Raw genomic sequence first — 24,072 nt, 5'->3', positions numbered from 1 at the left:
ACTGCAGTCAAAGATAGGTGGGGCCTTCGGTGACCGGAGGTTTGACCAGGATGGTAGGATCCATTCATTCACACAGCTGCATGACTACCAAGTTAATGCTGGCAAGTGGTTTCTCTCCATCTGGGCCCCTCTATGGGGCTGCTTGAGTGTCTTTATGACCCAGTAGCTGGCTTCCCCCAGAGAAAGTGATTCAAGAGGCCAAAGCAGAAACTTCAGTGTCTTTTATGACCTAACCTTGGAAGAAGTCACGTATCATCGATTCCATCATATTCTGTTGGTCATTTTTCTCTCAGACGGCCCCGACCACTGTGGAGAGGATAAACTGGAAAGAAGATTTAAGGCAAAGACATCAATTTTGGCTCTTTTTTCTGTTTCAATGATTTCATTGTACGTATAATATGCATTGTAATCTGCTCTAAATGCTTCTGTTCAATTGTCACCATAAAGGAAGCCCTCATCCGAGGATAATGTGTGGTCATGACCCCTTTGGCCAGGACAGTTTTCGTGCCCTCTCTTTTTCTTTGCCTACAGCATCTGTTTTTCTCTGACACTCAGCTTTCCTGAAAACTGTTTAGTGTTTCTAATTCATCCACGTTTTCCAGTTGTATTTTTCTTTCTCATCTGCTGCAGTTTTCAGCTTTAAACTAGCTAGATCTCTAGACGGAAGAAACAACGAGGTACCTCCGAAATTGAGTTAGGTCACTAAAACCCAGAGAAAATGATGAGATTAGGTGACCTGAGCCAATGGAATATAACTTAACAATTAAAAAAACTCTCCATCATATCTCTCTTTTTTTTGTTTTGTTTTGTGTGTGTGTGTGTGTGCATGTTTTTTGTTTTTGTTTTGTTTTGTTTTTTTGAGGAGTTTCGCTCTTGTTACCCAGGCTGGAGTGCAATGGCGCGATCTCGGCTCACCGCAACCTCCGCCTCCTGGGTTCAGGCAATTCTCCTGCCTCAGCCTCCCGAGTAGCTGGGATTACAGGCACATGCCACCATGCCCAGCTAATTTTTGTATTTTTTTAGTTGAGACGGGGTTTCACCATGTTGACCAGGATGGTCTCGATCTCTCGACCTCGTGATCCACCCGCCTCGACCTCCCAAAGTGCTGAGATTACAGGCGTGAGCCACCGCGCCGGCCATCATATCTCTGAGGCAGAATCATGACAAGGAATGTCCTTAGCATATCACAAAAATAGTTCATCCTTCTAAGATCTCTCAGATCAGAAGGTCAACTCTCTCTAGTTTTTTTCATAACTGTATCGGAGTGAGGCACTAAATTCTAGGACAACTCTATATTTTTCTTGAATTATAGATTACTTGTCTTCCTTTAAATATTTTTTAGAAATTTACTTATCTAATAGTTGAGGATTCTTCTTTACATTTTTATTGATTCTGTTGACCTAACTTTACTGTGTCTACTCAGGTCCTATACTTATTCTGGGACAGATGAGACTCTCAGTTTTATAGATAAGTAATAGATAGGGAACCCAACAACTAGACAGAGAATAACGTGGAGTCTGTGGGAAGTTCCAGAGACATGAGAAGAAAACAATAAACACCAAAACAATAGCATACTTTCTAAAGATCTTTACTTAAAAATTTATTTAGCCGAGCGCAGTGGCTCAAGCCTGTAATTCCAGCACTTTGGGAGGCCAAGGCGGGTGGATCAAGAGGTCAAGAGATCGAGACCATCCTGGTCAACATGGTGAAACCCCGTCTCTACTAAAAATTAGCTGGGCATGGTGGCACGTGCCTGTAATCCCAGCTGCTCAGGAGGCTGAAGCAGGAGAATTGCCTGGACCCAGGAGGCGGAGGTTGCAGTGAGCCGAGATCGCGCCATTGCACTCCAGCCTGGGCAACAAAGCGACACTCCGTCTCAAAAAAAAAAAAAAAAAAATTTATTTATTTAAACTCTGTATTATACTCTCAAAAAAAGGTTAAAGAATACATGGACTCTATAAAATAATACATGAAACACAGATAATAAGGTGCTAGACTGAATTGTAAAAGGAGCCGGCACAGTTAGCAAACAATGCCACAGCAGAATTTAAGAATGAAGAGCAGAATTAGCAATATATAAGACCAAATCAATTCTGTAAAGATTCAATATCAGAAATTCTCCCAAATGCCAAAAGAACGAACAAAGAGATAAAAATTGTCAAAGAAGAAATAATAGATATGGAGGAAAGACAATAAAAATCCAACACATAGATATCGATGCTCCAGAAGAAAAGTCAGGATAAGTGAACCAATCATAAGCTCTAAAGATATAAGGACATTTCCTTGAGCTGATAAAAGACCTGAAATTGCAAATTGGAAGGGACTCATCATGCACCGGAAAAAAAAATCTAGATAAATTTTGATTTGCAAGTATAAAGACATAATTCTACAATTTAGAAAAGTAAAGAAACAACCCCTGCGGTGGGTTTTGTACCACTGAACAGCTATGCTTCACATTCTTGTCCGCTTGTGAACACAGGGCAGGGTCGTACCTCTCTCATTAGGGAGGTGAGGCTTCCTTGAAGATAATAGATATTTCAAATGTCAACTGCTGAAAAGAGAAAGATTTTAAGATGAGAAAAGAGAATTGGGAAAGTGGGCCTTAAACAGGAACAAGAAGGAATTCCTTTCTCTGAGCCTCTTTCTCTTGGGCGTACAATCTAAAGAGTCACAATATGCTCACTAGTGCTTCCAAAATAATAAGGGAAAATGGTATCTGCCATAGGAAGGCAAGCTAGGAACTAAGTTGGAGAGTTAATGAGTTAGTGCATGTCGAGATCTTAAAACAGTACCTTGCACATAGTAAGCACTCCACAAATATTAGCTGTCCTCGCCTTCATAATTATCACTCTGTGTGATAGGATTACTGTAATCTAGCATAGTATTATTATTATTATTATTATTATTATTATTATTTGAGACAAAGTCTTGCTCTGTTGCCCAGGCTGGAGTGCAGTGACACAATCTCAGCTCACTGCAGCCTCCGCCTCTCAAGTTCAAGCAATTCTCCTTCCTCAGCCTCCGGAGTAGCTGGGACCACAGGCGTGTCCCACCAAGCCTGGCTGATTTTTATATATTTAGTAGAGACAGGGTTTCACCGTGTTGGCCAGGCTGGTCTCAAACTCCTGACCTCGTGATCCACCCGCCTCAGCCTCCCAAAGTGCTGGGGTTACAGGCGTGAGCCACAGCAGCCAGCCTAGTCTTATTATTAAATGAGGCACCTTAGACTCAGCTTTGATAGAGATTTAAGAGAAGAGTTTATGTGGTCTGGAGGGGTAAAGGAGAGAGATTCCTCTTCTCCCTCAGATGCCACTGTTGGGCATGGGGACGAGTAATAGCTCAAAAGGCAAAGGGAAGCTGGGGTGAGCACGAAGAACCAAAACCTCATGGCTCAGTTTCAGCCAATCCTCTCAACATGGTGCTAGTCCTTCCGGTGCCAACTGTGGATGAACAGAGTGTTTATCAAGTTACTTACAAACGTAAACAAACAAACGAACAAACATCAGGCTGGCATCGTACTTCTCCGTAACACATTAAATCTCAGAAAAGAGAATATCCACAGAATATTGAGGCTGAGAAACTTAAGCTGAAAACTCCATAATACGCCAAATTTCATTCATGTGTGAAGCCAACTGAAAGGAAATCTCAATTATGCAAAAGCTCAAAATACCTGCAAACCCTTCTTTAAAGAAAAATGCATTTCATAACCCACTCAAGCCAAAAGAAAAATATTTTTTGTTTTTTGGTTTTGCTCTTGTCGCCAGGCTGCAGTGCAGTGGTGCAATCTCAGCTCACTGCATCCTCCACCTCCCAGGTTCAAGTGATTCTCCTGCCTCAGCCTCACAAGCAGTTGGGATTAGAGGTGTGCACCATCACAGCTGGCTAATTTTTGTATTAATAATAGAAATGGGGTTTCACCATATTGGCCAGGCTGCTCTCCAATTCCTGATCTCAGGTGATCCACCCGCCTTAGCCTCCCAAAGTGCTGGGATTACAGGCATGAGCCACTGTGCCTGGCCAAGAGAAATATTTTTTAAAAGAATTCCAGGCCAAGCACGGTGGCTTATACTTATAATCCCAACATTTTGGGAGGCAGAGGCAGGAGGACCGCTTGAGGCCAGGAGTTTGAGACTAGCCTGGGCACATTGTGAGACCCTGTCTCTACAAAAACTTTAAAATTAGCCAGGCATGGTGGTGCATACCTATACTCCCAGAATGAATTAAATGCAACTATGTATAGTTACAAAACAGAATAGAAATATCATAAATAATGCTTAACACAAATATATTTTTTAAGTAAGGTTTAAAAGTTAGGGAGATGTTGGTCAAAGGATACAAAATTTCAGTTAGATAAGAGGAGTAAGTTCAAGAGATCTATTATACAAGATGGTGACTATACTTAACAAGAATGTATTGCATTTTTGAAAATCTCTAAGAGAGTAGATTTTAAGTATTCGCATCACAAAAATAAGTATCTGAAATACTACATAATGCTAATTAACTCGATTTAGCCATTCCACAATGTATACATATTTCAAGACATTTTGTATATGATAAATGTATGTCATTTTTATTTATTAATTAATTGGCTCCCAGATTCCTCCTGGGAGTCACTTTCCGAAATCCCAAGTCCACTGGTCTACATTAGAGTTTATGAATCTGTATTTTAAATAAGCTTCCCAAGGCGTTAGAGAATCACACTTTGAAAAAACGGCACCTCTTCATTTTCTAGTTATCAAGTATAGGTACTGTCCTTGGGACCACTGGAAAAAAAACACTTTTCCTTTGAATATTTGTGGTTTCCTGTCCAACTTACACTGGTGACTTAGTGGGGTACACAGGGGGGTTCAGAGACTCAGTGAACCTGGCACAGTGGGGAAAGCTGTAAGAGAGGATGTCTATCCATGAAGGGAGACAGCTGGAGTAGGATGCCATGGAAGTGGTGATGTCATGTCTCAAAAGATACCAGACTTATAACTGCATGTGAATCTACAGCTGCATCACAATAAGTAAAAGTTCAAACGAAAATCCCTAACAGAGATCATCCAACCACTGGCATGGGCAGGCGCTACGTATGTGCATGGAGAGGAGGTACTAGGGTGTTTCCCAGGGATCTAGTGTTAGTGTCAACTCCTGGACCCAATCCTTTGCATTAATTTGGAGGAAGGAGGTGAAATAGCTGTCAGGATGTGGATGGTGCTGGGAAGTGCAGTTATGCACACTGCAGTTGCCATGAAAAAGGGCAGTATAAGCGGTGAGCAAACATTCGTCCAAACGACACAGACTGATCGTCTCGTCAATCGACTCTTTATAGCACATCCATGGGACTGGCTGTCAATCTCCGGTTGAGTGGCAAACAATGGCTAGTAGTGATGAACAGGACATATTTTGAAAACCTCCCTTGGAAAAACAGCACACACTGGGGACCCAGGGCCCAAATGGTTTGACAGTCCACGGAGGCAGAACCAAAAAAATCTCACTATTCTAAGAGGTTAGCAGCAGCTAGAGGAATCAGGAGAATATTAACAGCAGTAGAGATGGGAGGACAAGCCATTTTGGTGTCAGAGTCTACCATCACCAGTAAAGATTTGCCTTGAGAAGAGAGTCAATTGGATACTAAATGCAGCGTGTAGGTTTCTAGAGACATTCCTGAATCACAATCAGTCAAAAGCAGTCCCTTGAATCACCCAGGCCTGTCCTTTACCTGGACACAAGTGGTAACAGTAGGGAGAATTCTGAACGGTATCACCCAAAGCTTTGCACAGGCCTTAGACCGGTAGACACTGCACACCGATGCTATTCCAGATTACTAAGACTTTGATCTCCACTGTGCACCCCAGTAAACCACCAAGGTAAACTGCTTGCCTCGACAGGCTCTCAGCATTCTGCACTATCACAGTCTTGAATGTCAGGTGCTGCTATGCGGAAATCTACCTGCTTCCCTAATAGATAAAGCCAGGACACAAAGTTCTCTGGTTTATGATACTCCCATAGTACAGCCGCCTCCACAGCTCCTTGAAATTCCGGATCAGGGATTGACATCTTACGGGTAGTTGGTATGACAGAGTTCAATCCAATGAAAGGAAGACACGTTCCTTGTGTGTGATGAATCTGCGGGGCACTTATTCAAACTGTAATAGTCGGAACTCAGAAGCTGGATGTCAGGTCCCCTCAGGATTGTCTTTCTGGGTCTTAACTGTAGCCACTCCTACCTAGGGTGATTTCCTGGACTGGGGCCAGTTTGCAGAACTGAGACTACAGGAACTACAAAGACTAGCTGGCCCCACGTCAGCGGCAGAATAAGCCCCACAGCAACGCCTTAAGACTACATGAAATGAGTGTTGAATGAATGAGGTCGTGATTCAGTGTATATTTGATCCACTGCAACACGGTGGGAAGGGGGAAGAGGGAGTTACTTCCTAAAACAATCTCTCTTCAGACTCTAAAAGAACTGATGCTTGTTTTGCGTTAAAATCTATCTTCATTTAACTTCCAGTGCTTTGCCCTACAGATAACTCTGGGGGCCACATCGGTTCTACGCATTCTTTCACATGAAGACAGAGGTCAGGTTCGGAGTCATCTCCCTTCACCTCCTTCACCAGCCCTTAGCTGGCGGCTCACCTTTGAGCGAGCTCCAATATTCTACATATAATCTCTTAGAAGTGTGGTACACGGACTGCAGTACTCCACGTGGGGCCTGCCTCGTATGCAGCACAATGTTATCACTCCGTTGCTACAGTCGGTGTGCTTTCCGTTGTTGTCACCGAAATGTATTCGGTTAGTTGTATTTGTTAACGTCTCATCTGCCTTTCCAGCCTTCCCTCACTTTGCGCAGTCATATTTGTCAAGTACAAGTTCTAACATTTAGGACACAATGCCTGACTTACTACAATTACCATTATTATCTTACTAGCTACGATCACTACAAAAGAGAATTAGCACTGAGCTCTCAGGCCCTACCTCCTTGAGCCTCAGACATGCTGATGCTACCACGCGCCGCAACTGCTTCCTGTTTCGCCCCTAATTAAGCCCCGCCCCTAATTAAGCGCCGGCCCCGAGACCTAAGCGTCCGCCCCACCCACCACGCCGAGCCCGAGGCGGGACGCTCTGGAGGTAGCCGCTGATTGGCTGGCGGGGACGCAGCTTGATGGCGTCAGGCTTGCGAGCGGCTGTCCCGGCGGCGGCACCTGGGCGAAGGCCCGCTGAGTGAGGGGGCCGGTGGCCTCAGCGTGCCGTGGCCTCGGGGAATGGGAAGCGGAGGCGACAGCCCTCCCTACACTTCGCGATGAGCTTCCTGATCGACTCTAGCATCATGATCACCTCCCAGGTGAGTCGCCGCCTCCTGCCCCGACAGCCGTCAGCCTCCCCTTGCCGAATCGCCCCCTCGGGTCTTCCTTGCCGCGGGCTGGTCCGGGGTCTCGCTCCCCCCCACGCGGCCTGCGCCCGTCACTCCGGGACCCAGAGCGCGAAGAGGGTGAGGCTGGCCTGCGGGCCGTCCGCGGCCCCACCCGGCGTCCATCCCCGGAATTTCGGCCCGCTTTCGGAAGGGACCCGGGTCGGCCGGCCGAGGCGGCGGCCCGCGGAGCCGCGCGAAGCTTCCGGGCTGCCCCGCGGGCCCTGGAGCGGGGAAGCGTGTGTGGTTCCGGGCGCGGGCGTGCGGCGCCCCAATCGGGGCCGGAGACTGGGGGCGTCAGTGCGGCCTGGCTGTGAGATGTCACGTCCTGAATCCTGGTCTGCAGACGTGTCCTGCTTCAAAATACAGTGCAGGGCCGGGCGCGGTGGCTCAGGCCTGTAATTCCAGCACTTTGGGAGGCCGAGGCGGGTGGATCACGAGGTCAAGAGATCGAGACCATCCCGGTCAACATGGTGAAACCCCATCTCTACTAAAAATACAAAAAATCAGCTGGGCATGGTGGCGCGTGCCTGTAATCCCAGCTACTCAGGAGGCTGGGGCAGGAGAATTGCCTGAACCCAGTAGGCGGAGGTTGCGGTGAGCCGAGATCGCGCCATTGCACTCCAGCCTGGGTAACAAGAGCGAAACTCCGTCTCAAAAAAATAAATAAATAAATAACAAGGTTATACCTATACTTAAAAGCCTTAGGTTTTGTTTTGGCGCTGACAGCTCATCCTTTATCCTCTGCTTAATTACCCACCCTTTTCGGATGTTTGTCTGACCCTCATTTCTTCTCCATTGGCCACCTTCATTTATTTGTACAATCAACATTTATCGACCATTATATAAAGCTCCGAGCGTACAAACGTGTAAGAGATTGCTCAGTAGAAGCTTCGTCTCGTGAGTCTCTTGCTTTTACCGCGTCATCCATTGTTAATCTATTTTTCCTTCCTAGCATTTAGCATGGCACTGGCATCATTTATGTATGTGTTTATGATTTTATTTTTATTTATTTATTTTTTTGTTTATTATTTTATTTTTTGAGATCCTGCCTTGTTCACAGCTGTATCCCCACTTCCAAGTGCAGGCATTCGATAAATAATTGTTGGCCAACTTAACATTTGTGAAGCTCAGACTACCTGTTGACCTTTTTCCCTTCTTTCTAATAATTTAAAGATGGTTTTTTGTTGTTGTTTTTACTTGTTCTCTCAAATGGCAAATGATGAAATAGTTACCTTTTGGGGCTTAAAGTGAACGAAATTTTTCTTCTTTGATTCCGTATTTGTATTGCTTCATCCGAATACTCAGGTCCGTAGAGCGGAGCATTGTCCTTTTCAAAAACTTTTAAAATACTTAAAATATGAAAGAAGAAAAAGCCATCCATAATCCTATCACCCTAATGCAATGGTTTTTTAAAATTTTCTATAGTTTTCATAATTACTGTTTTTATTGGCTGCATAGTATTCAAATGTATAAAAAAATCTGGACATGTAACTCTTCGCTTAAAATCTTTCTAAGACTATCCAGTGCCCTTAGTGACAACTCAGGGTTGTTTTTAGCCCTAGTACTAATTTAAGAAAAAAAATATATATACTTAATTAGCTTTTTTTCACTAGAATAAAGAATGTCAGTAGAAAATTGGCTTTGCTTCTTCATAGAATTAAAAAAAAATAATTAAAAAACAAAAAAGAAAATCGGCTTTGCATTGCAGCCTCTGAGATTTTTAGCATGGATATAATTGATACCTTGAACCAAGGAAGTGGCTTTCTAATCTTGTATGCCTTATAATCATAGACTTTTACTTCACTCAGGCATCTATATGCAGTAATCGTTAAACCTGCTCTTTACAAACGTGGAAGAAAGATCCAAAGACTCCTTTGCATGAAGTGTTCTCTGTTCAAATATTTCTGCAGCTACTTGATCATCATTTCGGTATTAGTAAGAATGTCACTTTAGGAAGGTTTTACCTGACACCCTGCCCACAGCCAAAGTAGCTTTTCCATTTCGGGGGCCTTCTTCCTCATTTCCAGGTTTTATTTTCTTCTTGGCATCTATTACTATTGTTCATGTGTTTTTGTGTTTTTTATCTGTCCATGAAGATACTGTCTTTCTTGTTCTCTCCCGTATTCTCCAGCATCTAGATCAGTTGCAGACACATAGTAGAATTGTAGTGAATATTCATTTAATAAAAAGCACCTGGCCAGGTGCGGTGGCTCAAGCCTGTAATCCCAGCACTTTGGGAGGCCGAGGTGGGTGGATCACGAGGTCAAGAGATCAAGACCATCCTGGTCAACATGGTGAAACCCCGTCTCAACTAAAAATACAAAAAACTAACTGGGCGTGGTGGCGCGTGCCTGTAATCCCAGCTACTCAGGAGGCTGAGGCAGGAGAATTGCCTGAACCCAGGAGGCGGAGGTTGCAGTGAGCCGAGATCGCGCCATTGCACTCCAGCCTGGGTAACAAGAGCGAAACTCCGTCTCAAAAATAAATAAATAAATAAATAAAAATCAAAATAAAAAGCAGCTATCTAGAGAGATGTAGTTACCTTAGAAATACCACCACTTCCTCCTGTGCACCCTCACCCCCTGCACTTTTACTGTTTTGTATTAACCGAAAGGTTTATTTCAAATGAAATCTGAAATCAGAGGTCACACATTGAAGCCTGCTCACAATGCCGCAGGACAAAGTTCAGACTCTTTTACGTGGCTTTTCAGATCCCTTATTGATAGGACCCTCGCTCTTAGCAGGTCCCTTATTGATGGGGCCCTGGCTCTTCCCTCTTCAGCTGTGGCTCTCACCGTTTTGTTCTTCAGATTTCCTCAACTTCTTTTAGTTTCTTTTTTTTTCTTTTTTTTTTTTTTTTTTTTGAGGAGGAGTTTCGCTCTCGTTACCCAGGCTGGAGTGCAATGGCGCGATCTCGGCTCACCGCAACCTCCGCCTCCTGGGTTCAGGCAATTCTCCTGCCTCAGCCTCCTGAGTAGCTGGGATTACAGGCACGCACCACCATGCCCAGCTATTTTTTTTGTATTTTTAGCAGAGACGGGGTTTCACCATGTTGACCAGGATGGTCTCGATCTCTTGACCTTGTGATCCACCTGCCTCGGCCTCCCAAAGTGCTGGGATTACAGGCTTGAGCCACCGCGCCCGGCTCTTTTAGTTTCTTAACCTGGCCATGTGTGCTATGGTGCCTCCAGATTTCCACACGGTCCGCGTTCTTTTTCTGGGCCTTTTCCTCATATACCTCCCCTTCTTTCAGCCATCAGATCTCACCTTGAACATCCAAGAGGCTTCCCCTAGACTGGACTAGATGTCCCTATCCGTACTGACATAGTACCCTTCACCCACTTCCCCTGTCACAGCGCTAACTACCACATTGTTTTGATAGATTGTGTGCCTCCTCCATAGATTATAAACTCCTTGAGAACAGCATTGATGCTCTCTGGTTTGCCATTCTATCCCTTGGACCTTTCATACATTGGCACTAATAAATATTTGTTAAATGATTAAAAGCCTGAATAAATGATCCAAGAAAGCTGTCTTTTATCATTAGTTCTTTAATAACTATCTTGCTAATGGCCATCTTTTTTTTTTTTTTAACCGTAGCTAATTTTCAACCCAGAGGTCATTTTTATAGAAGCATCTGTTATCTAACTCCTGTTTTGAGCTCTCTATACAGTGCTAAGACTTAATCAGTTCCAGAGTACACGCTTAAGTCCTAAGGTCAAGACTCGACTCTGTACAATTCTGAAAATATTGGGTCTCGTTTTTCATAAGCTCTGTGCCTCCCATTTTATTTGCAAAGCTGTTTGAAATTGCATGTTTCTGCACTCTTTTTCGATCCTCTATAATCTTGCCAGATTTTGTGTTTATCTTGGATGTAATGAATTCTCCAGCTACATTTGTTTTGTGTGTGTAGTTTTGAAGTCTTTGTGTCTTTTTCAACTTTTATTTTACTTTATTTTATTTTGGATTTGGTACATGGTGCTGGGTATATTGTGAGAGCTGAGGTTTGGGGTACAAATGATCCAGTCACCCAGATACTGAGCATAGTACTTAATACTCATAATACTCAAAAACTCAATAATTCGTTTTTCAACCCTTACCCTTTCTCCCCGCCCCAAGTAGTCTCCAGTTTCTATTTTTGCCGTCTTTATGTTGGTGAGTACTCAATATTTAGCTCCCACTTAAAAGTGAGAACATGTGATATTTGGTTTTCTGTTCTTGAGTTACTTTGCTTAGGATGATGACCTCTAACTGTCTAAAGACCTCTATCTATGTTGCTGCAAAGGACATAATTTTGCTCTGAAAGTCTTATTAAGCTTTCTTTGTCAACGTGAAAGGAGGCCACAATGAAATATTAAAGGTATATGTCTGTTTCTGTTTTCTTCCATTCCCGTCACCATCATATAAACTTAGAATTTTTGCTTGTTTTCTCTTCCTTGCCTAAAGTCCCATTTTACAGCGATTTTGGTGATTTTTTTTTAAAATCATCCATTTCCACTATACATATCATTCTCAGTCCTAACTGCCCAACTTCTCTATCTTCAGTCGTGACTTCGTAAGCCATATATAAATATGGTCTCTAAACTCTGAATTCACATCTGTCTCCATGGTAATTATTTATAATATCCCAAGGATATCCTGGACATTTTCTCCTAATCTGTTGGACCCTTTCCTTTTCTACTTGATCTAGATCAGGCGTCCCCCAACTTTTTACACAGGGGGCCAGTTCACTGTCCCTCAGACCGTTGGAGGGCCGCCACATACTGTGCTCCTCTCACTGACCACCAATGAAAGAGGTGCCCCTTCCCGAAGTGCGGGGGGGGGGCTGGATAAATGGCCTCGGGGGGCCGCCTGCGGCCCGCGGGCCATAGTTTGGGGACGCCTGATCTAGATGCTTGGATTCAACTTTCTTTCTTTCTTTCTTTTTTTGGAGATTCCAACCTGCACTCAGGTTGGAGTGCAGTGGCGCGATTTCGGCTCACCACAACCTCCGCCTCCTGGGTTCAATTGATTTTCTTGCCTCAGCTTCCTGAGTAGCTGGGATGACAGGCACCTACCGCCATGCCCAGTTAATTTTTGTACTTTTAGTAGAGATGGAGTTTTGCCATGTCGGCCAGGCTGGTTTTGAACTCCTGACTGTAGGTGATCCGCCTGTCTTGGCCTCCCAAAGTGCTGGTATTACAGGTGTGAACCGCTGCACCCGGCACCAGCTTACACCTCTTGGTTGCTTACCTTCATATATAAGTCCACACTTGGATCACTGCTGTAGTTTGTCTGTTACTAATACAGAGGCCTGAAGTCCACCGTAGAAAATCACACAGCTCTGTAGCTTGCCAACGCCATGAGTTTAACCCTCAGCTCACTGACTTATGCTTTTTCTTTGCTTTAATCAGCTACTTGTTTCCTTCCCCTTAAAGTTTCTCTGAATCTTTGTTACTCTCCTCAAAGCCCCTTTTCCATACTCAACCTCTCTTACTCTTAGCAGATGACCTTGCCTCGTACTTACCCAACAACAGTGAAGTCAAAAGGTGATCTCCTACTATTTTTTTTTTTTTTTTTTTTTGAGACGGAGTTTCGCTCTCGTTACCCAGGCTGGAGTGCAATGGCGCGATCTCGGCTCACCGCAACCTCCGCCTCCTGGGTTCAGGCAATTCTCCTGCCTCAGCCTCCTGAGTAGCTGGGATTACAGGCACGCATCACCATGCCCAGCTAATTTTTTGTATTTTTAGTAGAGACGGGGTTTCACCATGTTGACCAGGATGGTCTCGATCTCTCGACCTCGTGATCCACCCGCCTCGGCCTCCCAAAGTGCTGGGATTACAGGCTTGAGCCACCGCGCCCAGCTGATCTCCTACTATTAATACTTCCTGCATTTTAATCTAAAAGGCTATCTGTGTGCACAACCATTCTTACCTCCTTTCCTCCCATTTCAGAAAACGTGGTTCCTCTACTCCGATTTAAGGCCCTTCTACTTACCTTTGATCTTACAGTAGCCTGTTTTGAAGTGGTTAAAAGCCCAGATTTTCTAGATAGACTCAATAGGAGCTGAAAAAAATATTAAGAAAACAAAAACAAAAAAAGCACAGATTTTGGAGTCGAATAGGCTTCAGTTCAGTCTTGATTCTGACACTTACTAGAAATTGATTACCTTCTTAAACCTCATCTGTCTCTGTGAAAATAGGACAGTCAAACCTACCTTACTGGGTTTTTGCTGAGTTTCGTAAGATTATAATGCTAAGTACTAATTAGAGAGCCTGGAATATAGTAAATGCTCGATAAAAGTTAGCTGATGATCATAATAATAAATTAATAGTATTATCAGTTCATCCTCTAGAATTCCATCGTCCTTCTCATCTTTTTCTCCTCCCTTTACTGCTTTCTTCCTCCTTGGCCAATAAACTTTCCCTTCAGTCCACATTCTTCTCTAGCCTATGACCTAACGTTTTCTGTTTTCTCCTTCCTTGCTCTCCCTAGAGTAATTTGCATTTACTGTCCCCACTGCTCCCATTCATTCTGACCTGCTAACACTGGTTCCTGCCTCTACGTCACCATTCAAACGGTTTGCCTTATCGTCTAGTGTTTTCCTCTTGGCACATTGCTCTCCTCACTCTAGATACTCTTCCCAGGTGATCTCATGTACTTTGGTGGTTTCAGCTCACAGGTATATCTTAGATGCCTTCACAATCTTTCTTTCATTCAGATGCTTGGCGGCAGTCCCTCAGGCCCTTAGTGTTGTTCAAAACTGAGCTCATTATTTCCCCTTTCCTAAATCTCTTCTTCCTCCGATATTCTTTATATAAATTGAGTAGCTTCACTCTTCAACTCATATTCCAAACTAGTCATCCCTGACTTCTCTCTGCTGATTTTACCTTCGAAACAGTTCTCAAATCTGTTGTCTCCTCTCCTGTCACCAAATGTCTTAATTCAGGGCTTTATCATCCTTCTTCTGAACTCCCGTAACACATTTCCATAATGTTTGTCTTCCTACAATGTTGTTTCCTTCAACTGTGTTTTCCACACAGCCCCCATACTGCTCTGTATAAGACATATCACACAACCCTCACCACCTTAGACTATAATCTAAGCTCCTTAGGGTGGCCTGCGGACCTCTTAATGATTGGACATCCACTTCTCCTGCCTAGCCTCTTTTTTTTGGGGGGGGGGGGGTGGCGGGGGACGGAGTTTCGCTCTTGTTACCCAGGCTGGAGTGCAATGGCGCGATCTTGGCTCACCGCAACCTCCGCCTCCCGGGTTCAGGCAATTCTCCTGCCTCAGCCTCCTGAGTAGCTGGGATTACAGGCACGTGCCACCACGCCCAGCTAATTTTTTGTATTTTTAGTAGAGACGGGGGTTTCACTATGTTGACCTGGATGGTCTCGATCTGTTGACCTCGTGATCTACCCGCCTCGGCCTCCCAAAGTGCTGGGATTACAGGCTTGAGCCACCACGCCCGGCGCCTAGCCTCATTTTTAACCTCTTCCTTCTTTGAATTTCATCTTCTAGCAGCACTAAAGCATGTGTCGTTCCCAGCATGTGCCATGCTATTCACCCTGTGCCTTTACTCATGCCCTTTGCTATCTGGAAAGCCGTGTCCTCCTACCCCACCACCGGTCTTTTCTCTACCTGATTTGTTTTTTTTGCTCATTTGTTTTGTTTTGTGACGGGCTTTCGCTCTGTCACCCAGGCTGGATTGCAGTGACGTGCTTACGGCTCACTGTAGCCTCCACCTGCCTGGCTCAAGTGGCCTTTCCACCTCAGCCTCCCTATCAGCTGGAACTGCAGGCATGCACTACCATGCTTAGCTAATTTTTGTTATTTTTTGTAGAGATGGGGTTTCATCATCTTGCCCAAGCTGGTCTCAAACTCCTAGGCTCAAGCGATCCACCCGCCTTGGCCTCTCAAAAGTGCTGGAATCACAGGCACGAGCCACCACGTCCAGCCTCCCTACCCGATTCTTACTCATCCTTTGAGAGGGTGGTTTTTAATATGTTAGGGGTGGTGCAAACGTTTGAGTGTGTGACGAATACCTTGGAACCACTCTAGAAAAATGTACATAATCCCAAAGTTTGCATACAATATCAGGTTTTAACCCAAAATTAAAACTTCCTTCAGCTCAGGCATTTCCTTCTCCAGAAAGTCGTCCCTATCCCCCTACAGATTGCTTTGGTCTCCCTCTTTAATATCGTTTTACAATATCACGTATGTATCTCTATCATTGCACATCCATGTTATGTTGTAATTATTCATGTAGCGTCTCCACTGTATTGTGAGCTTCTGGAGGGTAGTAACCGTCTTACTCATCTTTGTATGTCCAGCACCTAGCATAGCACGTGGGAATTATTACAGAAAATTGAAGATTCAATGCTGAGAATAAACCATCTTTTATGTAGAGCACTTAGCCCAGGCATCCCCAAACTACGGCCCGCGGGCCGAATGCGGCCCCCTGAGGCCATTTATCCGGCCCCCCGCCGCACTCCAGGAAGGGGCACCTCTTTCATTGGTGGTCAGTGAGAGGAGCACAGTATGTGGCGGCCCTCCAGCGGTGTGAGGGACAGTGAACTGGCCCCCTGTGTACAAAGTTTGGGGACGCCTGACTTAGCCATTCAGCAGGCAGTTATGGAGAGCCTGCTATGTGCCAGGCTTTGTGCTGGGTGCTAAGGATACAAAAATTACAAGACAAATATGGTTTTTGTCCTCATAGAGCTTATAACTAATGTCAAAAAATATTTAAATCGGGCATTACAAAACCGTATGGTAAGCACTTTGATAAGGGAAGTACAATGTAGAATAGGATTACATAAAAAGAGCAATTGATCTGTATTCGGGAGGGCAGAGAAGGCCTTCCAGAGGGAGTACGTAGGATAACTGGGCAAGGGCTAGAGAGAAGTTCCTGTCAGAGGACATGTACAGAGGTACCGATGTGAAAGAAGATGGGTCTAAAGAGCCAGAGGAAATTCCAGGGGGCTGAACACGTGATTTCGGGAGGCAGGAGGGGCATGATAACAAACTAGTCCGTGCCGAGCTACTGAGTTTATACTTGCTCAATAAAGTAGTCCCTAGGGAGGCATAAAATCATTTTATTCGTAAAGGTCCTAGCCAGTGTAAGAAGAAAAAAGTAGTTGTGTCGGTGTATGTATATGTATAGAAGGTTCTATTTACTACACACCAGCTTCGTCAGCTGTCGTGGGGCTGTGGTCTCTGCCAGTTTGCAACAAAACTGACAAAAGAGGGATCCCGCAATCTCTTGGCTTTACACTGAGATGAAAACCACTTTATGTGGATTAGGCAGGATGGTGGAGAAGTTAAGAAAACTCTCTGAGGGAAACTTATATAAAAAATACTAGACTTTCTACTACTCCTCTAATTTTGGTCTCAACTCCTCACTCCTGAAGTTTTTAAACTTTTAATTAATTTATTTTCACTTATTTTTTGAGACGGTCTCATTCTGTTGCCCAGGCTGAAGCGCAGTGGTGCAATCATGGCTCACTGCAGCCTCAAGTTTCCGAGGCTCAGGTGATCCTCCCACCTGAGCCTCCCAGGGGGCTGGGACTACAGGCACCCGCCACCATGCCCAGCTAATTTGTGTGCGTGTGTGTGTGTGTGTGTGTGTGCGTGTGTGTGTGTATTTTTTGTAGAGACAGGGTTTCGCCATGTTGGCCAGGCTGGTGTTTTTTTATACTCGTAATCAGGGATCTTCCATTAAGAAACAAATCTCACTCTGACTCCTTTCCTTTTTTTTTTTTTTTTTTTGAGACGGAGTCTCACTCTGTCTCCCAGGTTGGAGTGCGGTGGCGCGATAGCACCTCTCTGCAACCTCCGCCTCCCAGATTCAAGGGATTCTCAGGCCTCAGCCTCCGGAGTAGGTGGAATTCTGGAATCACAGGTGCCCACCACCACGCGCGACTAATGTTTGTATTTTCAGTAGAGACGGGGCTTCGCCAGGTTGGCCAGGCTGGTCTCGAACTCCTGGCCTCAAGTGATCTGCCCGCCTCCTCCTCCCAAAGTGCTGGAATTACAAGTCTGAGCCACTGTGCCTGGCCACTGACTCCTTTTCTGTTTGCCAACTTCTCTGGCTCATAGGATAATTACCGTAATGTAACTGGGTTTTGGGGTGCCGGGGAGGCAGAGCTCCCCCGAGAGAGAATATTGTAGGTTCTGGGTCCCTCGCCCTCTCAAGCATGAGAGAGGGGACCACGGCAGGTGCGCTGTAAGCTCGTCAATACACAGACCCGAGAAGTGTTGCAGAAAAGTTATTTATTTGGGTAAACAAAGAGAATAAAAAGGAGAGAAAACTGCCACGAAGAGTGCGCAAGGGGACTCCGGAGGGGAAATCCAGGAGAGAGGAAGACAGCTTCCAGGAGGGTGGAAGGGGATCCACACATGGAGTCCAAAGGGGTGCGGAAGAAGGGGGCTTTTAACCTGGAAGACACCCCCACCTTCTCCTAGACCTCTGGCCAATGAAAGGAGTTCCTTAGAACTTTGGCTGGAGTGACTGACTTTTTGAGTCTTCCCTAGCCTGCGGAAATCAAAACAGAGACCGTTAAATCTCCCTATGGAGAGAGATGGTGGGAGCCGGGAGGGCATGGTCGTGGTGCTGGAAGTTCTTGCCCGTAAAACTACGCCCCCTTGTGGACCCGGAAAGAGAACACATTTCCTCAATGTTGTAGGAAGATAAGTATTTCTATTTTTGTCTTACTGAAAGCACACTCTGTAGCACGGATAATTTCAAAAATCCAAGAGCATTTAACCATTTATTTCCAATGTCATGAGCTTTAATAAGTAGGTCTTATAAGAGGGGATCTTATCTTTAATCCCTGAAATAAGTTAACTGTCTAGTTAGCAGACCTTTTATCATAAAAGAGTTTCTGTAAAACATTTCTCAAGAGAAAATAACATATTGACATTCTGTCTTTGTCCTCCAGATACTGTTTTTTGGATTTGGGTGGCTTTTCTTCATGCGCCAGTTGTTTAAGGACTATGAGGTGAGAAGAAGTATCATTTTGTTATACTTACACTATATGAATTTAGATTGTTTTAAATTGGGGCAAGACAAATGCCTCCATTAAAGAAACATTATGGTCATTTCCAAGATAGGAAGCTTTTGCCAGATAAGTACTATATAACTATTAGGTTGGAGAATATAATTAGGCTTAATTGATTTAAAAGGGGGGAAAAAGGCCGGGCGCGGTGGCTCAAGCCTGTAATCCCAGCACTTTGGGAGGCCGAGGCGGGTGGATCACGAGGTCGAGAGATCGAGACCATCCTGGTCAACATGGTGAAACCCCGTCTCTACTAAAAAAAAAAAAAAAAATACAAAAAATCAGCTGGGCATGGTGGCACGTACCCGTAATCCCAGCTACTCAGGAGGCTGAGGCAGGAGAATTGCCTGAACCCAGGAGGCAGAGGTTGCGGTGAGCCGAGATCACGCCATTGCACTCCAGCCTGGGTAACAAGAGCGAAACTCCGTCTCAAAAAAAAGGGGGGGGGAGGGGGAAAAAGGCAAGTCACATTTAGCCGAGAAGCTAGGAGCAAGAAATATCATGCCTTAGCCATATCAGGATATGCACCAGGAGCAAATAGTTATTCTATAGGAGAGAATTTAATTCATAATGTCTCACAGATGTCCCCTTTCATTTGTCTGTCTGGCCCTGAATTGCCAGTCTTACATTCTAAGTTAATGCCAAAATCCTGAGGCTGGTCTTGTTCTTATCTTAAGCTTTGGATTCAGAAGATCACCACCCTAGACTGGACATTTCCTAATTATATTAAGATCAGTGGTTATAGTGTACCTTTGGGTATTACATTATTTCTCGGATGTTATGTTTCTCGGATGTTCTCCATTAAACTTTCCCAGGGAGTTTATTGTCTGAAAGAGCCCGGGATTCTGCAGATTTTCTTCTGCCCAGTACTTTAAGGCCTTCCAGGGAGGTTCCAGAGCTGATCCAGGATCTGCAGAGTGTTGAAGAGCCCCTCTGAAGACTAACCCTTATATACAAATCTGTCAGTTTTTTGTCAGTGTGCATCAGGAATTCTAAGTGCTACTTCTGACCCCGTCACTTCATCTTCTTGTGCTCAAAATTCTCCATCCACAAGAGGATGCTGGTAATAAGTGACTCGAGATTCAGAAGTGCCACCTACTTTGATCTTTTTCCTTAGTCCAGGCAAATTGCTGTTGTGGCCCTATTTCTGATGACTTGAGAATTTCCTCAAAATAAACTTTCTGATGTGTAACCAGAAGGAGGTTATCAGTTCAGTTTTTAAACAAGGAAATAACTTCTAGTCTCTATCTGGCTTTTAACAGGTGCGTCAGTACGTTGTACAGGTGATCTTCTCCGTGACATTTGCATTTTCTTGCACCATGTTTGAGCTCATTATCTTTGAAATCTTAGGAGTATTGAACAGCAGGTGAGTAAGAGTACTGAAGAACTCCTCTTGAAGAGTTCTGTGCTACATTCTTTATGGTGAAACAGCTACCTGGATCTCATAACTGGAAAAAAAAAAACCACTATGTGAATAGTTTAGTCTCAGTAACTACAATGATCACAGCAATTATGGGTCACAGCCTCCTAATAACTGGTTTGACAAAGACTATGAGATACTAGGAAAAAAAGGCCTGACCATTAACTGAAGAACTCATTGGAGTGAGGCTGCGAAGGCTCAGTCCTAGGCTTCACTCTTAGAAGCTTTATTTTTCCCATACTGCTCATGATTGAATCCCAGTAACCCCTTCACATTGTTCTGCTGATTGAAAAGCTCTACCTGAAAAGGTCAGAATTCCTCAGAGCTGCTTAATGATCTCTCTGAAGACTGAACTTTAGATCTTACTTTTTTTAAGACACTTTTTAAAGGTAACTCTTTTACTCCCCTTCAAATAACAGACCTGTTTATTAGACAGGTCTGTTCAAAATACCTCTTGCTTGTTCTGCAAGGTTGAATATTTTTTTAGCCCGGCATTTATATGTAGGGTTCATCAACTATGCTATGCAGACTTTTGTTGTACTGTTTTTTCACCACCTGGAAAAATATTTTAAGAATAAAGTAGTCTTTCCCTCTAAAGTTAGGACTCAGCACCAAGGTAAGTTCATTATAGACCCCTGACACTTGAGACTTGTAGAGAGACTGTACTCTCAAATCCTTCTGATTTTCAAATCAGAGTTGAAAACAAAATTTAAATTAAAAACTTAACTATGCAGATGGTTAATCACAAAACATTAAAAGGTTAAAAGAGAGAGAGAGAGAGAGAGAGAGAGAGAGAGAGTAGGGAGGGCAGACATAGTGGCTCACACCTATAATCCAAGCACTTTGGAAGGCTGAGGCAGGAGGATCAGTTGAGCGCAGGAGTTCAAGAGCAGCATGGGCAACACAGTGAGACCCTGTCTCTACAACAAAATAAAAAAATTATCAGAGTATGGTGGCACACACCTATAGTCCCAGCTACTTTAGAGGCTGAAGCAGAAGGATCCCTTGAGCCCAGGAGTTTAAGGATCTTCACTGAGCTGTGATCACTGGACAAACTGACAGTGAGACCCCCATCTATCAAAAGGGTGGGGAGGGGGGAATCAGAGTTGATAATAATGGTCTCTTGATAAAACAATAAATAACCTGTATTGTGGTAAAACAGAAATATGTTCTGATTCTCGTGCTTTTTAAACTTGTTCTTTAATAATCCAAACTGTTTTTGGATAAGCTAGATAGAGATCGTTTAACTATAGAAAATAGACAAGTATTATTTTACATAATAGTTATTAAATTTTATTATCACAACCTGCATCTTTTACTACTGTTTATGCAGGGGTTGGCAAACTTTCTTCTGTAAAAATAGTCAATAGTTTAGGCTCTCTGGACCAGAAGGTTTCTATCACAACTACTCCGCTCTGCTGCTGTAGAGCCAAAGCAGTCATAGGCAGTATGTAAACAAATGAGCATGGCCGTGCTCCAATAAAACTTAATTTGTAAAAACAGGTGGCTGCCAGGCCACAGTTTGCCAACCACTGATCTAAATATTGATACAGAGGATTCAGATATTCTAAAGCTATAGTTACTGTTTTCGGTAGATGATGTCCCCCAACTTTTAACTCATAGTTAATAACCCTTATAGTAAGAAACGTCAGTCATACTTTGGTGTGTATTTCTTAAGTTTCTTAAATAGTTAAAGAGAATAAGAAGTAACATTGCTAGGGCCGGGCGCGGTGGCTCAAGCCTGTAATCCCAGCACTTTGGGAGGCCGAGGCGGGTGGATCACGAGGTCAAGAGATCGACACCATCCTGGTCAACATGGTGAAACCCCGTCTCTACTAAAAATACAAAGCATTAGCTGGGCATGGTGGCGCATGCCTGTCATCCCAGCTACTCGGGAGGCTGAGGCAGGAGAATTGCCTGAACCCAGGAGGCGGAGGTTGCAGTGAGCTGAGATTGCGCCATTGCACTCCAGCCTGGGTAACAAGAGTGAAACTCTGTCTCAAAAAAAAAAAAAAAAAAAAAAAAAAGAAGTAACATTGCTAAAATCTGGTTCTTCTTTGTGTGCTTTATAGAGGATTGGGTTTGTTCAGTGTGAGACATGTCTTCAGTTATACCTGTTTTTTCATGCTCATGTTTCGCCCAATTATGGAAAAGAAATGTGAGCCTTGATGATGTGGTATAACTGTGCATTGACTGGATTCAGAATCGTTTTGAAAAAAGAATCTTGGCCAAAATATTCCTTTGACTCACCTCTGAGCAGAGATTGTATGAATTCCTATTCAAATATGTAATCTTGTTGGGATCCTTAATTCTTTCAAGAGGATATCACTTTACCCTCAGCTCAAAAGAGTAGTTAAAACACGTGGTTCACTTGTAATTGACAGTCCATATGCCAATTAAAATTGTGCTTGTTATTTCAAACCCACTGCCTCCCAAAATCTTTCAGCTTAGCTGAAGTACTACGTAGCATTGCCTGGAGGATGTCCAGCTTGTTTCCTTCTCTAAATGCTCTAAAGTAGGTTAATCTAGAGGAGCAAAAAGCTGTCCATATATTCAGTCTAAATGATATTTCCTCCCTGTAGGGTAGCTTTTACTGAATGGCTCTTTGTTTTGTGATGCCTGCCGTCCATACTAAGGAAGGAACAGTAAGAAATAGCTTTCTGAGCCGGGCACGGTGGCTCGCACCTGTAATCCCAGCACTTTGGGAGGCTGAGGTGGGCAGATCACGAGGTCAGAAGTTCAAGACTGGCCGGGCTCGGTGGCTCATGCCTGTAATCTCAGCACTTTGGGAGGCCAAGGTGGGTGGATCACCTGAGGTCGGGAGTTCAAGACCAGCCTGACCAACATGGTGAAACCCCATCTTTTTGTTAAAAAAAAAAAAAAAGAAGAAGAAATAGCCTTCTGAAACTCAATGATATTTCTCTGGAAAGGATGTTGTTGATGCCACTGTTAATTGCCTTTGCATTTTCTTTTTACGAACTCTTTGAAGAAATTTTATTATAATCTTGGTAGTAATTCAGTAACAATAAATTGATAATAATTCTTCCTTTGAGCAATTAATTTATTTTCTTACAGACACCATGATTTTATCTAACTGATCAAAGTTTTTATATCATATTGACCATTAGAAAACTTAAAAGCTCAATTTATGACCTACCCATAGCAAGTTGCTAGAATTCTGTTTTCTATTAGCCATAGGTTTACCTATCTGTTACCATTGTTGTTTCTTTCTTTCATGTTTTCTTATAGTTCATTTCATCGACCTGTATTTTATTTGTCCTTATAAGCCATTTAACCACTTTTGCCTTTTTTGAAACAAGGCCTAAATAAGTTTCAAATCAGTAAATACAAAGGATACCATCAAGAAAGTGAACAAACATTTTAAGAACAAGAGAAAATTTTTACAAACTATCTATCTGATAATGGACTGGAATTCTTATCTAGAATATATAAAGAATCCTTACAGTTCAATAATATAATACAATTAACAAATGACTAAAAAAATCTGAATAGGCATTTCTCCAAAGATGACATACAAATGGCGAGTAAGCACATATGAATAGATGCCCAGTACCATTAGCCATCAAGGAGATGCAAATCAAACCCACTTCACACCCATTAAGATGGCTATAACCAAAGAAATGACAGCAGCAAGCATTGCCAAGGCTGAGGAAACCGCTGGAACTCTCACACACTGCTGGAAAATGTAAAGTGATGCGACCACCCTGGGAAACTATAGGCATGCCTCAAAAGATGAAATATAGATTTATCACATGACCCAACAATTCCTCTCCATTTCTACCTAAAGAGAAAGGAAAACGTACATCCACACCAAAATGTATACACACACATTCATAGCATCTCTATTTATAATAGCTAAAAACAACCCAAATGTCTTCAACTAATGAATACATAAGCAAAATATAATATAGCCAAAAGTAATGGAATGAATATTTTTCAACCATCAAAGGAATTATTGGTAGATACTACAACACAGATGAACCTTGCAAACATTATGGTAAATAAAAAAAGCCAGTCACAAAAGATCACATATTGATGGCTTCCTAGAAACAAAAAGTATATTGGTGATTTCCTAGAGCCGAGGAGGTTGGAGAGAAACAGGGAGTGACTCCTAATGGCTACAGGGTTTCTTTATGGAGTAATGAAATTGTTCTAAAATTGATTGAGGTGATGGTTTCACAACTCTGAGTATACAA

General features: G+C 43.4%; 1 protein-coding gene across 4 annotated transcripts in view; it reads left to right on the top strand.

Moving 5' to 3' along the window:
* The first annotated feature begins 7,139 nt into the window (after positions 1 to 7,139).
* GPR89A (G protein-coupled receptor 89A) overlaps positions 7,140 to 24,072 on the top strand; it is a 67,097-nt gene continuing 50,164 nt past the window's right edge. For 2 of the 4 annotated variants that reach the window (XM_039459837.2, XM_039459838.2), the window contains exons 1-3: positions 7,140 to 7,327; positions 18,319 to 18,378; positions 19,698 to 19,801. In XM_039459837.2, coding sequence (XP_039315771.1) covers positions 7,286 to 7,327; positions 18,319 to 18,378; positions 19,698 to 19,801 — 206 coding nt within the window. In that variant the 5' untranslated portion in view covers positions 7,140 to 7,285. Of the gene's footprint in view, positions 7,328 to 18,318; positions 18,379 to 19,697; positions 19,802 to 24,072 lie in introns of those variants that run through there. The other 2 variants (XM_074389710.1, XM_074389711.1) reach the window with 2 other exon arrangements.

This window comes from Saimiri boliviensis, chromosome 19, assembly GCF_048565385.1.
Source record: "Saimiri boliviensis isolate mSaiBol1 chromosome 19, mSaiBol1.pri, whole genome shotgun sequence".
NCBI classification, from domain to species: domain Eukaryota; kingdom Metazoa; phylum Chordata; class Mammalia; order Primates; family Cebidae; genus Saimiri; species Saimiri boliviensis.
The sequence above is the reverse complement of the archived record's forward strand: the minus strand, read 5'-3'. Positions and strand labels throughout refer to the sequence as shown.